The sequence below is a fragment of the Rhea pennata genome, chromosome 7 (genome assembly GCF_028389875.1).
Source record: "Rhea pennata isolate bPtePen1 chromosome 7, bPtePen1.pri, whole genome shotgun sequence".
Classification (NCBI taxonomy): domain Eukaryota; kingdom Metazoa; phylum Chordata; class Aves; order Rheiformes; family Rheidae; genus Rhea; species Rhea pennata.
Genome location: NC_084669.1, coordinates 26,482,655 through 26,496,337, shown reverse-complemented (window position 1 = coordinate 26,496,337; position 13,683 = coordinate 26,482,655). Strand labels below are relative to the sequence as shown.

Genomic DNA, 13,683 nt, shown 5'->3' with positions numbered 1-13,683 from the left:
TCGTAAATTCAGTGCATGTGTGGTTTTGCATGGGAATTGAAGTGTAACTGGGCAGAATTCTATCTGGATGATTCTGTTAATAGCCGTAATTGATCTTAGTATCCGTGCTTGCATAGGCATTTCATTTTGCAGAGTAGATGTGATCCCTACAAAGCATGCTGTGTTCTGTGATTTGTGTAAGTGCTTCATAATTGAGGTTAGTAGTTACATTTGTGTAACGTAACCTGTTTCTGTTAGTTCCTGGTCAATGTAATCATTTAATCAGAAATCTTGACTTACATCTAAGGTAAAAATACAAGGAGACATTCAGGTATGTTTTTTATCTTTTAATGTGCTTGACCGTGTAATTCATTGCTTTTTCTTCTTTTGCAGGCTAGAGTAAAACCTCATAGGACATTCAGGTTTAATGAATGTGTCTGTACACCATACAATGCAGATTTTGATGGAGATGAGATGAACCTTCACCTTCCTCAGACAGAAGAAGCAAAAGCAGAAGCACTTGTTCTAATGGGGGTATGTAGATCATATTGCTGTTGGGATTTTTTTTAGTGGCAGATGAACTATGCCTTGTACCTTACATGTAAATAATGTGTAGATTTGTAAAATTTGAAAACATCATTTAGCTACCCTGATGAGGATAATGCTAAACTGTGAAGCTGCTTAAAAGCAGAAGAGAATTTAGAATAAATTAAGGCTCTTTAAATACCTCCGTAGTCCATTAGCCATGTATTTAGACTCCACTGGCAGTGATTTTAAGTAAGAGCATGTGTTTAGATGTTTCTACCTGACTATCGTTAGTAATAGTGAGCACTGCCGAAGTAGGATGGTTCCCTTACCAGGTTCATAGTTTGCCTTCCCCTCTGACATCCCAGCAATTTTGGGCTGTCAGATCAATTGGAAGTGAGGCAATAATAGTGTGATGGTACTGGAGCAATATTTATCAGAGAAGACAGGAGACAGTAGGCTCATACGATGGAACAGAGAGAGAAAGGATAGTAGATGAAGAGGGATCTGATAGTTCTTTCTATTGATCTGTGATGTGTGAGTGAAGTCAGTAGCAACACTATGAGAATTTTTCCAGTTCATTGTTTGTTTCTTTAGGGCGCTGTTGAGTAGCAAATGCAATATCAATCTTTTGAAAAGTGTAATCTTTTTGTTTCTTATGTCATATAGACTAAAGCAAACTTGGTAACACCAAGAAATGGAGAGCCCTTAATTGCTGCTATTCAAGATTTCCTTACAGGTATGTACATAAGTTCATTTTTGAGCTGTGTGATTTCACAGTTGTTTGTTTTGTTGTTTTTTCATAATCACTGGGGGAATTTTTAAACAATCTAGAAAGGATTTACAACTGAAGCTCTCTAATCTTTTATCACTTTGTACACTAAGTGGATAACCAGTATCAGAATGAAATCGTTAATACCAAATATGCAATAGCTTTTAAATTTAACCTAGTTTTAATGTTAGATTAATTCTTTTTTTTACAATCTAGGTGCATATCTTCTTACACTAAAAGATACCTTTTTTGATCGAGCCAAAGCCTGTCAAATTATTGCTTCTATCCTAGTCGGCAAGGATGAAAAGATTAAAGTTCGCCTTCCACCGCCAGCAATCTTAAAGGTGTGTCAAAGTATTTTTCTTTTTCTAATCCATGGTAGTGTTTTCAACAGAGAATTTCAGTGACAGTTCTTGTTTGCTCTGACATTGGCACTGTGTCAAATATTGTAAGGCATAAAGAGTGAGAATCCAGGGTCAAAGCTATGCGGAAGGAGTTCAATGCCTGAGGCTGAGCAAAGTTGACCTTGCATGGTGTGGTCCAGATGCTATAATCCATCAGCTATCACCAACTAGTGCATATTCCTTCAGGGTTAAAGCAGAGTTTTTCTTCTGTCTTGCTACCATCAGACAGGCTACCTTGCTATTGATGATCAGTAGAAGATGCACCGTTTTTAAAAACCTGTGGAGACTAATATGGGGCTAAGTGGAGAAACCACATTAATCTGTGGGTACCCTGAAGCAATGTGTTGGAATCCTGGACAATTCTAAGTTCCAGTATTCCAACACTAAGAGATGTCACATCTGTGAAATAATGTTTTAACTGTTAATCTGGAAAAGTGTTAAAGGTGTAAAGATGATGATTGCTATGTGACTTCTGGTACATCATGTGCATGAAAATTTGTTGTGAAGGACAAACTATTTGTGTATTAGTCGCAGACTTTGAAGAGTGCTATAGTATCATTTGTTAGATGAGATCAGTGTCTGTTAAGCCTTCATTCGCATACTTTTAAGGGTGGCTTTATTTGATTAATTTTCCATTTGAAGCAAATGTTATTGTTTGGAGAGAGAACTGATATATTTTGTAACTTGCTGAATACTCATGAAGAACCAGCATGTACTTGTTTATACCTTTTACTAGATGTTAAAATTGCTGTAAGTGTAATATATTCCTGGAAATTTCCTTAACTGTTAGCAAAGTAAAACTGGAGCATCAAAGAATAATACTTCAAGCAAGGTCAAACATTTATGGGCAGTATCTAAGGTGAATTTTATAAATGTATGTAAACTATAATTTACAGCCAAGAGCAGTGATTCTCTGACTGCTTCTGTCAAATCAAATAAATAATTTTGTCACTGCATGTCACTACTGCTAGTGTAGTAACACTAGTATAGTAACTAAACAACTTATGTTTTACCACAGTTGAGTGAAATACGTAACTATATGAATGTTTAACCTCATAAAAATTTAATCAGAAGGCACTATATAATGAAGGAAATACAAACATGGCATCCAGTTTTGGAAATTAAATGGCAGTACCATTATCATTTTCTTCCTTTATTTTGATCAGAGGGAGAAGTATGGCAGTTAGAAGGAGTAATAGACCCTGTTTTCATGCATGCACTTACTCTTATTTAAAAGGTAACAATTCAGAGTCAGTGCTTTCTTATTTATAGAAATGCATAATAGCTCTCCTATTCAAAGGAAAGCTATCATACACTTCTATAAATGTAATTCAGAATCTAACGGTTCAGTGTAGAAAACAAAATTTTACAATTAAAATCTTTCTGCTATTTTACTATAGTTGTATTATAAAACCTCCAACCCTAAGTTTTGTCCTTTTGTTCTTTTAAGCCTGTAACACTGTGGACAGGAAAACAGGTTTTCAGCCTTATTCTCAAACCTAGTGATGACTGTCCTGTAAAAGCCAATCTGCGAACCAAGGGCAAACAATATTGTGGCAAAGGAGAAGACCTGTGTTTCAATGATTCTTGTGAGTGACACTTCTGAAGTTTTGTTTTAGAACTCTTCAGAGAAGCTGTAGAGATTGCTTTGAGTTTGTTGCTACTGAGCTCTCTCGTGGAGTTGAAGCAGTGTTTCGCATAGTGTTCTTGAAATGAAAATTAAATTGTGCATTTTTTCAAAACGTTGGAGTCATACTGAATGTCAAAGAAAAGACATGAATGGTTTCTTGTAATAAAACTTCTTTTATATGATTCTAGGCTTGTAGTGATGCTAATGCAGTATTTAGAGGTAAGAAAGACAAAGATAAGGAAAACGAAGAAGCTTAAAGTGGCCGTGCAGAAGGCAAACGGGAAAATTCAGTATCTCAAGTGGGAGATAGTGATGCTGGGATTAACAGTCAAACACTGAAAAGATTAAAGATATGAAGGGAAGATGGGAATCTCTAAGAAGTCAAACCGCTATATCCTTTCAGTTAGGGAAGTCAGAGTGGTAGCAAAGAAGCAAAGGTTGAAAGCACTGTAAGAGATGAACAAGGCTTGGCTGGTTAATAATTTAATTCATGTAGTAACAGTTGGGAAAAAAACTTGAGCAGGCAGTATTAGTTTAACTCTTCACTGCTTGGAAGTGTGAGTTAAGGAACCTAGGGAGGAACCATTGATTTACATTGCATACCGACATTATATGCCTGGTCAGGCATGTAGCCTTGATGTGAGAAAAGATCTGATGAGGACTCAAATCCACTCTGTACCAGATTCTGAGAGATTTCCTTAGAAGGCACAGGCACTCAGTGGTTGTGAACTTGGTTGTAAATGTGATGGCACATTTTTTTCACCCTGGATGGAATGCAGAGGTGAGCAAAGCAAGCCTGATGTTGTCTGAACATAAAGCCATATTCCTTTTTCCATCGGCTTTACGTTTTAAGATATATGGGCAGAATTTCCATTTTATGAGGTTAACAGTAGACAATGATTGAGAAAACCTTTGGATTTCACTGATGGGTCTGTTCAGTTCTCTGAAATAACTTCATTTCTAAAGCAACACTAATTCCATTCAGAAAATTGTGCAAATTCTCTGAGGTGTCATTAAATTTTGGTATTATATTTTCATTATATGTAATAATTTTTTGGTTGTAGTTCAACAAGTTGATTACCTAAATTCATATTGAATATACTGAGCATATAGTGTGCAAACATCAGAGCATTCTGCAGAAAATGATTTAAATTGGGTCCAAACATAAAAACATATATATGCCAGTTTTTCTTTGAGAGATGCATAATGAAATTGAGAATGAACATGTACTGCTTTCATTAAAAATCTGTCTAAAGTTCATGTTTAGAAGATACTTTTTAATTGCTTAAAGGCTAAAGCTTGTAAGGAAGATTCAGTACCTGAATTACAGGTTCCTGAGGAAGCAAACGGAACCTAAGGGATGCAGCATATACAGGGTCTTTGAATAAGAAAATTGCAACCTCCCTTCTGAAATTTTACTGCTCTAAGTAAAAAATAATAATAAAAAAAATCCGGGCTCTTTAGTTCATTAAGTAGCATCATGGACTTTATTTCTGGAAGATTAAGACTGATTGATTGAAATCCTTGTTTTGGTCAGTGAAATGAAGTTTCTTTTGGGGTGTTTTTTGCTTGATTTTTAGATTATTAACATAAAGGATTATTCTTAGTGTTTCTTAGAAGTATTAAATTGGATAAATTGCCATTCTAAGGAGGGAGGGAAATAGAGAAATGTTAATGTAGGTTAACATATGGTAAATATATGCCTCTGGGTTTTATTAGCTTCGTGAACAAAGCTTTTATTTTACAACATGCTTCATAATTTATTGCTAGAGTTTAAGTACTATTTTAAAAATGACTGATTCTTTTTGGCTTCTAGATGTCACAATTCAAAATAGCGAGTTAATGAGTGGCAGTATGGACAAAGGAACCTTAGGATCAGGATCCAAGAACAATATCTTCTATATCTTGCTGAGAGACTGGGGTCAGGTGGAAGCTGCAGATGCCATGTCACGGCTAGCCAGGCTTGCTCCTGTCTATCTTTGTAAGTAATGGGGGAAGTACATTTCTTTGTAAAAACAGTGTTTTAAGGCTGAAATACAGAACAATCAAGCATGGTTTAAGCAATCATGCTTAAAATATGGTGTAATCTGTTTAAAAAATAAGCTAATTGCAAAGCTAATAGAAACACTGAAATAACTGATGTGTGTGATTTGCATCATAATAGCAAGAATAATAAAGGTCATGATGGTAACATTTCCTGTTTTTATTTGTATTTTCTCTTTATGAAACTGAGCTAGTAGAATTGTCTTGTTTTTTTACTGTAGCTAACCGTGGCTTTTCCATTGGAATTGGTGATGTTACCCCTGGGCAGGGCCTGCTAAAAGCTAAGTACGAACTGCTGAATGCTGGCTATAAGAAATGTGATGAGTATATTGAAGCTCTGAATACTGGCAAGCTGCAGCAGCAGCCTGGCTGTACTGCAGAAGAGACACTAGAGGTAAAAGTTTTAAATTAAATCAATATGTGTTTATAGTAGAGACTTCATCAATGAATTCCTATTCAGTTTTGAAGCTCAAAGCTGTCTGCTGAAGCTTAAAGTTTTGAGTGAATAGGATTCTTATGTATTCAACTTTAATTGTTTGAATCTGTCTAGGCTTAACATTTAGATGCATTCATATGAATGGATTAGGGCCACTTGGGGCTGCTGTTGTAGCTGTTCTTGATTTTTATGCTCTTCAAGAACATGAAAAATGGCAGTTAAATACTGAATGCTGTGATCCTCCCACCCTGCTGGAAGTATTGGGGTTGCATGTAAAATAAGAAAATTACACAGCCAAACAGAGTGGAGTTAATGTTACATTTACTAAGTAAGTTAATAACTAATAGTAACACCAATGAATCTAATCCAAAAAGAAAAATACTCGTTTAGTTACAATTCTGTCTTTATGCAAATGTTTTCTTGTGCTTTATTAGGGCAAAACTTGAGTGGACTTCAGTTCTCTCTCTTTTTTTTTTTTTTTTTTTTTTTTGGGGGGGGAAGGAATTTTGATGAAGAGCAATGACTGCCCAAAAGCTTAAAGACAGGGACCTAATGGAGACCTAACGGGTTGAACTGAAGAATACTCTTTTCATTGTCTTTAATCGTTTTATACATTTGTCCTCTTGGATACTAAATGTCTAGGAGATGTGTTGTATTACTTTTTTTGTAAAGTCACCTCCACTTTGTGTTTAGCTATTGCCACAGTTGTGCAGTTAGTTAAAACTGGTACTCTCTGACTGAAGAGTCTTGCAGTCTTTCTCTCCTCTTCTTCTTCCTCTTTTTGGTGTATGTCCTAGAACATTTTTTTGATACAGTTGTTAAGCTCTTAACAATTGGAGATATCAGCATTGCATATGCTGTCCAGAATCACTTTTTGTGATGGTCTTTACGTGTAGCACAATGAGACTTACAACTTAGTTTGATGATTGGTCTAACTAGCTTAAGCTAGTGATGCTGCCAAAAGAGGCTATCATGCCTCAGCTACCCTTGTCTTCTAGCAAAGAATTTTTACACAGCAAACTATGGTTATTTGAGTTAAAAGTCGTATCTTGTTTTACTACAAGCAAACATATAGATTTCTTTCTTTTTATTCTGTTTTTAATTTCTTCTTGACTGTTGAAGGTATTAGTACCAAGTGAGAGGGTACTGTTTGTGTATGGTATTTTTAACTAAAGCTGTATCTCTGAATTCTTGGATTCTAGGCCTTAATCCTTAAAGAACTCTCTGTTATCAGAGATCATGCTGGCAGTGCCTGTCTCAGGGAACTGGACAAGAGCAACAGTCCCCTTATCATGGCTCTCTGTGGTTCTAAAGGTAGGACTCCCTAAGCTTTGAAATTAGATTGCTGCCTCCATCACTGTTCTCAGAATTGCTTGTGTTCCTATTATAGCCTGTTTTGTACAAGTAGTCAGATGCACATTTATTGAATTTATCTTTGGAGGAGCATTTATCTTTGTCTTTGGAGGAGCATTGATACTCTTCATTTGTGAGTGCGGCATTTTTCATTTTCTTTTCAGGTTCCTTCATTAACATATCCCAGATGATTGCTTGTGTAGGTCAGCAGGCTATCAGTGGGTCACGAGTTCCTGATGGATTTGAGAACAGATCCTTGCCTCACTTTGAGAAACATTCTAAGGTAAATTTGTATACTTGCAGTATTTTGTAAAGAAAGAAAAATAGGTTGTTAACACCATTTTAAGTGGGACACATGATAGGGTATGGTGTGTCATAGCATGGTGAAGGAAAAGCAACATTCCCAGTGAATGTAAAGTGTTTTGAATGTGAATCACGAGTTAAGAGCAATGTTGTCAGTTCCCATAGAAAGTTTGATTAGTTTGAATTTTTACAGCTCAACTTTGCTATTTCTGAAAGATAGACCTTTCTAATTTAGTAATTTTAAACTAAGTCTGATACATTTTTAGTGCAATAATTTGTTAAAGCTTCTTTTTACATTCTGTTTCAGTGCACTAGAACTTTTCAGGACAACTGTTAGCTGGACATTGAAATTTTTAGTCAGGTGTAACATACCAGATAAACTATTCTAGAATTTGGTTTGTTTCTTTTTCCACTAAGATAGATATCATGGGCTACTTTAAACATGCTGCATTTGAATCCTGTTCTACATGGATCAGTGAGGAATATGCACTTGTTAATACAATTCAGATTTTTTTTTCTTTTAAAAATTGGTATCTGAAATCTAGTTATCTATAGAGAAGGTTCCAAGGACTAGCCATCATTCTGATTAGAATGCGTTAGTCAGCTGTTGATGGTAGCCACGGCACTTGCATGTCCTATTTTCAACTTCTGAATTCTGTAACATGAAACCCTTTCTTTCCTGAATGAATTAAGAGAGAAATAAAACTTCATGGGTTATATGAGAAGGAAGAAGTCATAACTTTTAACTCTAGCTTTGTTAGAGATGTAAGAAACACTGCTTGTTAAATAACAGCACAAAATGGTCTTCTAAGATGAAACTCCTGGTAGCCTATAACATTGTTTTATGTGGTCAGCTTTGTTGCTTGGCTTAAAGGGATGTCTGCGTGAAGTCCATTGGCCCAAATTCTTTATCGGTAGTGAAAGCCAGCCACTCAAAAGAGTTAGTTATGTACACACCTTCACTTTGTTATATTCTCTATAGATTCCTTATTCTTCAGCACTGTTAATGCCTTTGCTATACTACTACAGAATTAATGTTCATATCATCATTTCATTTCTTGAAACATTAAGGGAGACTGAAGTGTTAGTTTAGTGTAGTGTTTGCAAGAAATGGATGGAAGCATGGTAAGACTTGAATGTGGAGAAATAAAATCTTATCTAATATAACTTGGGAAAAACTAGACAGGGTTTTGAAGACTTTATTCAGAACTAAAATGAACATTGAACTTAGGGGTTAGGTTTAGCTCAGTTGGTTAGAGCATGGTGCTAATAATGCCAAGGTAATGGGTTCAATCCCCATATGGGCCACTTGTTTGAGGGTTGGACTAGATGATCTCCAGAGGTCCCTTCCAACCTTACCAATTCTATGATTCTAAATACAAGTTGAGACAAGTGCTTTCTATTTAATTTTGTATTTATCAACTAACTTTCTGAAAAAATTTAGGCCCCTTAAAGTACACATTTTTTTGTTGCATGCATACAGGATGTACACTGTATATTAATCTTTTTTTTCCACTCTTCTGTGCAGCTTCCAGCAGCAAAAGGGTTTGTTGCTAATAGCTTCTATTCTGGATTGACTCCTACTGAATTTTTCTTCCATACCATGGCTGGTCGAGAAGGTCTGGTTGATACAGCTGTAAAAACTGCTGAAACTGGATATATGCAGGTAGCTGTCAGTAGAATGGGAGTATTACCAATTTTGCAAAAGGAGGATATGTGTTTTGGTATGTGTTTTGTAGGATGGGGAAGATGAAGTGCATGTTTTTTTTTTTTTTTTTTTTTTTTTTTAATGTAATGGAGAGTATATTGTGAAATATTTGAATTTGCTCTATTGTCTGTAGACACTTCAGGCAATGGCACAGGTGTCTTGTTCCTATACTTAGTCTCTAGAGTTCAGTGAAAACAATTAAGTAATATTTTAAGTAATATTCAAGTAGTATGGCTTTTACTTTTAAATATAGTTCTCTTTCCAGGCTAACAGGCAGTAGAAAAGCCCAGGCAACGTGATGTTGGGAAAATAATTCAAGTACATGCAAGTAGTTTTACAAAGAGAGAAATCATTTCTGTTGGGGTGACTAGCTAATTTGACTCTCTGTCTGCAAATTTAAAGGACTATGCGTGTTTGTGTGTGTGTGTACACGTGTGTATATGTGTGTGTACATACGCACACACATATATATACACACATATATATGTGTGTGTAAAAACAATTGTTAAAACTTTTTCTCATCAACTTTTACACCACATAGATAAATTGTAGCACATGGAATTTGGATTTTTAAATCTCTTAACGTTTATTTTGTCTTACCTTTTTCCTCCTCAGTAGAAAAAAAAAAGCGCCAATTTATATTCATTAATGAGCTGTTTTACATAGGTAGAACAATGGGTCCATCTTTAAAGTAAAAGGGGTTTTAACTGCTAATACTTAGTAGCATGTTCTCTTTTGGGGGGAAGCAGATAAGGGGAGATTGTAGTAGGGGCAATGAATGATGCAATGAATCAATGTAGTAATCAATAGCTATGTAACACTGATGCAAAGGGTACCTACAAGTTTTGACAGGTGAGCTACAATGTCTCTTTTTTCTTTTTTTTTTTTTTTTTTTTTTATTTTGGTCAATGAAAATAATCGTTGATTTGGTTTTGCTTTTGTACAGAAAAGTTGTATCACTTGAGAAACAAACATGGTTAGAAGAACTTTGAAAATACACTTTGGCATGTGTGGATGGTTTATTTTATTTATTTTATTTCCTTTAAGCCTTTGAACTGTGATAGGTTCTTAATAGCTTATCGTTAAGTATCTTATATGACAGAGTTTTTAAATGTGGAATTATTTTAAGATTTTATTATTGCTGACTTTTTTTGCTCAGGAGAATGTACAGTGAAGTCCTATTATGTATGTATGTATGAAATAGATTCCTGTGTCTGCTAATGGTGATATCAGATTCATTTCCTAAGTCCAGTTACTATAGATATTTGTAATCTCAATCAGTAGCTATTTTTGAAAAGAATCTATTTAGCTTCCTTCCACCTCCCTCTTTGTATCTCCTCCCCCCCCCCAGAGGCGGCTGGTAAAGTCACTTGAAGATCTTTGTTCTCAATATGATTTAACTGTCAGAAGTTCTACTGGTGACATTATTCAGTTTATTTATGGAGGAGATGGCTTGGATCCTGCAGCAATGGAGGGGAAGGATGAACCTCTGGAGTTCAAGCGAGTTCTAGACAACATCAGAGTAAGGATTATTGGAATCTTTGTTAGAAGTTTGAAAAGACTTTGGGGCATTTAGGAGGAAGTAACAATTTTTTTTGAGAATTGTTTTAATTAAATAATTAAATTTTAAATTGCATTTTTTGAGGGATCCTGATCTGAGTTTCTCTGCTTGTGTATGCCAACAGCTGCAGAATTTTTCTACTTTAAAACATGGCAACTAGAGCTGAACTATGTATGAGGTGTAAAAAATACATTTTTTTTCAATGTCTAGATGTGGTTTTTGGGCCCAATACCAAGCTTGGGAGTTAGATTGTTACTGGTTTAGCTGGGTACTAGATTGGACTCACATTACACAAATTAATTCCTAATTAAATGTAAAGGTGTGCATGTTTTTTGTGTTGGACTGCTCCTTAGCTCAGATGCGTAAAATGCTGTTGACTAACTGAACATATAGTTATGTTTCAATAAGTGTTATTTATTTATACTTTTATTTTTTTTTCCTTGACTAAGATAAAAACTTTTTACTGACATGACCATTTGGATTTCTTTGTGAGTGTAATAAATTGGTAGAATTAGAAGTGTGTGTGTGTGTGTGTGTGTGTGTGTACACATCTTCAGCTTTACTGAAGCATGTAGAAAAATATGCGAGTCTTCTCTTCACAATAGTCTGGTATTATTCACTTAAAAGATGTTAATCAGTTATATGTTATACATATAGATACGTGTATCTATATTCTATATCCTTACAGTGTAGCTTTTGTGTGTATGTTTTACCTGCAGTATTTTTTTTCCCCTCTCAGGCTGTATATCCATGCCGAAATGAACCAGCCCTTAGTAAAAACGAATTGGTATTAACATCTGAGTCCATCATGAAGAAGAATGAATTTCTCTGCTGCCAAGACAGTTTTCTGCAGGTAATATCATTTTCTCATTTCCTTTTCACATTGAGAATTTAACCCTTATATGTAACATAATTCTGTTATAAGTCAGGGAAATTAAATAAACTGAAAGTACTTTTTTAAAGATCAGTTTTATCAATCTGTTGGAATAATGGCTGAAGTTCCTACATTAGTAGCAGCAGTACTAGTTTGTTCAATAAGATATTTCTGGATACTTTCTCTGTGTAGGTAGGACTTGCAATTTAATATGATAATATTAATTATTATTCTTACAGAAGTTGTTTGTGTTCACAACAGTAGGTTTTGAAATGGGAGAAAAATCTAGTGATTTTTGAGTAGAAGGTGCCTCTGGTCATATCTGAGATAACTTACTGGAACAAAATGGTACAATAATTACATACATCCTCTGCAATGTCTGAAGAAAAGTAGTCTTCATTGACTCTATGTGAGAAACTAATAGGATAGGGTCTCATACTCCCTTATTATGTATATGTTTTGATATTATCTGTCTTCTAAGTAACTGTTTTTAGTCATTTGCTTTTCTTCCTTTAGTAAAAACACCATATATGCACACATGTATTTACCTTGCTTTCCTTTGATACTAACCCAGCAAAGCACTTGAGTCATTATTTGGTAGGGTTTATGTCTTTTAAGGATGAGTGAAGGTCCACATGACTGTGTTCTGCCTTCCTGTAGTTTGAATTGTGAAAGTCAATGCATTTAGAAGAGCATTAAGCAATTTGAGAATTTAGGATAATGGCCAAACCTAAGGCTTATTTAGAAGATAGTGGTTAGAAGCTGTGGAATTAACCTGGCTGTGTACCTTGATGTCCCTTTTAATTTCTGGCAGTGGTGACAACACCATGAATTCAGTAACACTTTTAAAGAGTTGGTTAATGATCAGCACTTCAGAGTGGAAAGTGACAAAACCAGTAAGCAGCTGTGTATGAATTGGTTAGCAATTCAGTTGCTAGAGCTGAGTTGAAAAATCAGTTCTTTTCCATGTTAGAAATATGCTGTAAATCTTAACTTTGTTGCTGGAGAAAAGATGCAATACAATAATATCAAAGCATGGAGGTAAAACTGTTCTTTTTGAGGTGTATGGTTTTTTTAAATTGTATCAGTAAAGTCTAAGTAACTGCTGTTCACTTCAGAAGCATAGATTTAGCTACATCATCCTAACAGTAATCAGTTGTATTTCTGATATTTATGTTTCAGCTATTGTTTCATTTTCTTTTTTCCTTTTCTTTTTTCTTTTCTTCCTTGAAGACATTAACTGAGACAGGTTATGAAAAATATAATGAGGTAACTGTAGCATGTGTGTGCACTGTGTGAGCATTAATGTTAGTGTTTTTTAGCTAAAGATGTTTGTATAGTGCTAAAATAACTGAATAGAATATATACATACCTGCTTGTTAAATTCCAATCTAGATGTTCACCACAACAGTTTGCCCAAGTTCATTTTTAACGGTGAAAACCATGACATATGAATTAATCCCTACAATTAAGTTTCAGGATTTGGTTCTTGGAAGCTTTGTTTCGATATGTGACTTTTCTTTCTTTCTAAAACTTGTCCTTTCAACCTGTAGGGATATTAGCATGTTTTTCCTAATTTTCTCCTCTTCCCTTCACCATTTTTCCATTCTGGAATAGAGGTCTTTCATATTGTTGTTATTTTTACCAGGAGGTTACTGTAATAGGCTTATCCACTCTAGTCCAGAGTGTGTCTAACAGTATATCTAAATAGCCTTTTTCAAGCAGACTAACATTAATTTTGCCTGTACTCTGTCCTTACTGGAGGGAAGTCAACTGATGAAATAAGCAGATTGTTGCCTGACACAGCTTTTAGTGGGGCTTAATGTTTTAGCATAGGCATACCTGTGTGTATTAAAATATAGCTGAAGAGATTTTTTTTTTTTCTTCTTATCACAATTAGGAAGATCTTTAGAAACCTTTGGAATGAAAAAGAAAAAACAACTTTCCTGATTTTTTGGGGCTAGAGTATGTGTTCTTGAGAGTGCAATGCAAACACAAAAAAGCCTTTGCACAGAGCCAGTCTTGTGCTGACATACATAGTGCTGGCCTACTAAGTCTGACAGGACTTGAACTAGTTCTTGCTGAATCATTTGAG

The 13,683-nt window shown here is 35.1% G+C and overlaps 1 protein-coding gene across 3 annotated transcripts in view; it reads left to right on the top strand.

The window, feature by feature from the left end:
- Positions 1-13,683, top strand: part of POLR3A (RNA polymerase III subunit A) — a 38,499-nt gene that overhangs the window by 8,674 nt on the left and 16,142 nt on the right. For 2 of the 3 annotated variants that reach the window (XR_009958954.1, XM_062580282.1), the window contains exons 11-22: positions 373-513; positions 1,174-1,243; positions 1,493-1,620; positions 3,131-3,269; positions 5,127-5,291; positions 5,575-5,747; positions 6,992-7,103; positions 7,307-7,425; positions 8,974-9,111; positions 10,505-10,675; positions 11,454-11,567; positions 12,822-12,857. Coding sequence is in view for 2 of the 3 variants with exons in the window: in XM_062580282.1 (XP_062436266.1) it covers positions 373-513; positions 1,174-1,243; positions 1,493-1,620; positions 3,131-3,269; positions 5,127-5,291; positions 5,575-5,747; positions 6,992-7,103; positions 7,307-7,425; positions 8,974-9,111; positions 10,505-10,675; positions 11,454-11,567; positions 12,822-12,857 (1,506 nt within the window). In the remaining variant the exon portion in view is untranslated. The remainder of the gene's footprint in view (positions 1-372; positions 514-1,173; positions 1,244-1,492; positions 1,621-3,130; positions 3,270-5,126; positions 5,292-5,574; positions 5,748-6,991; positions 7,104-7,306; positions 7,426-8,973; positions 9,112-10,504; positions 10,676-11,453; positions 11,568-12,821; positions 12,858-13,683) is intronic. The other variant, XM_062580283.1, reaches the window with a different exon arrangement.